This window comes from Sinocyclocheilus grahami, unplaced genomic scaffold (genome assembly GCF_001515645.1).
Source record: "Sinocyclocheilus grahami isolate Dianchi unplaced genomic scaffold, SAMN03320097.WGS_v1.1 scaffold2845.1, whole genome shotgun sequence".
Lineage (NCBI taxonomy): Eukaryota > Metazoa > Chordata > Actinopteri > Cypriniformes > Cyprinidae > Sinocyclocheilus > Sinocyclocheilus grahami.
Window position 1 is genome coordinate 19,379 of NW_015508020.1, and position 291 is coordinate 19,669.

The window sequence follows — 291 nt, forward strand, 5'->3', positions numbered from 1 at the left end:
GCGTGTGCGCGAGAGTGTGTTTGTATGTGTGTGTGCGTGTGTGTGAGTGCGTGTGTGTGTGTGTGTGTGAGTGTGAGTGAGTGAGTGTGCGAGAGTGTGTGAGCATGGGTATAACATAGGTATTACAACGAGAAGGTGATTTATGAGGACATTTTCAGTGTCCCCGTAATTCAAAAGCTTATAAATAATTCAGAATGAGTTTTTTTGAAAATCTAAAAATGCACAAAGTCTCCTGTGAGGGGTAGGTTTAGGGGTAGGGTTGGTGTAGGGCAATAGAATATACGGTCTGTA

At 43.3% G+C, this 291-nt stretch overlaps 1 protein-coding gene across 1 annotated transcript in view; it reads left to right on the forward strand.

Moving 5' to 3' along the window:
- LOC107575731 (procollagen-lysine,2-oxoglutarate 5-dioxygenase 3-like) overlaps positions 1-291 on the forward strand; it is a 24,645-nt gene that overhangs the window by 18,042 nt on the left and 6,312 nt on the right. Inside the window, 1 exon segment of the mRNA XM_016262076.1 lies at positions 122-159. Coding sequence (XP_016117562.1) covers positions 122-159 — 38 coding nt within the window.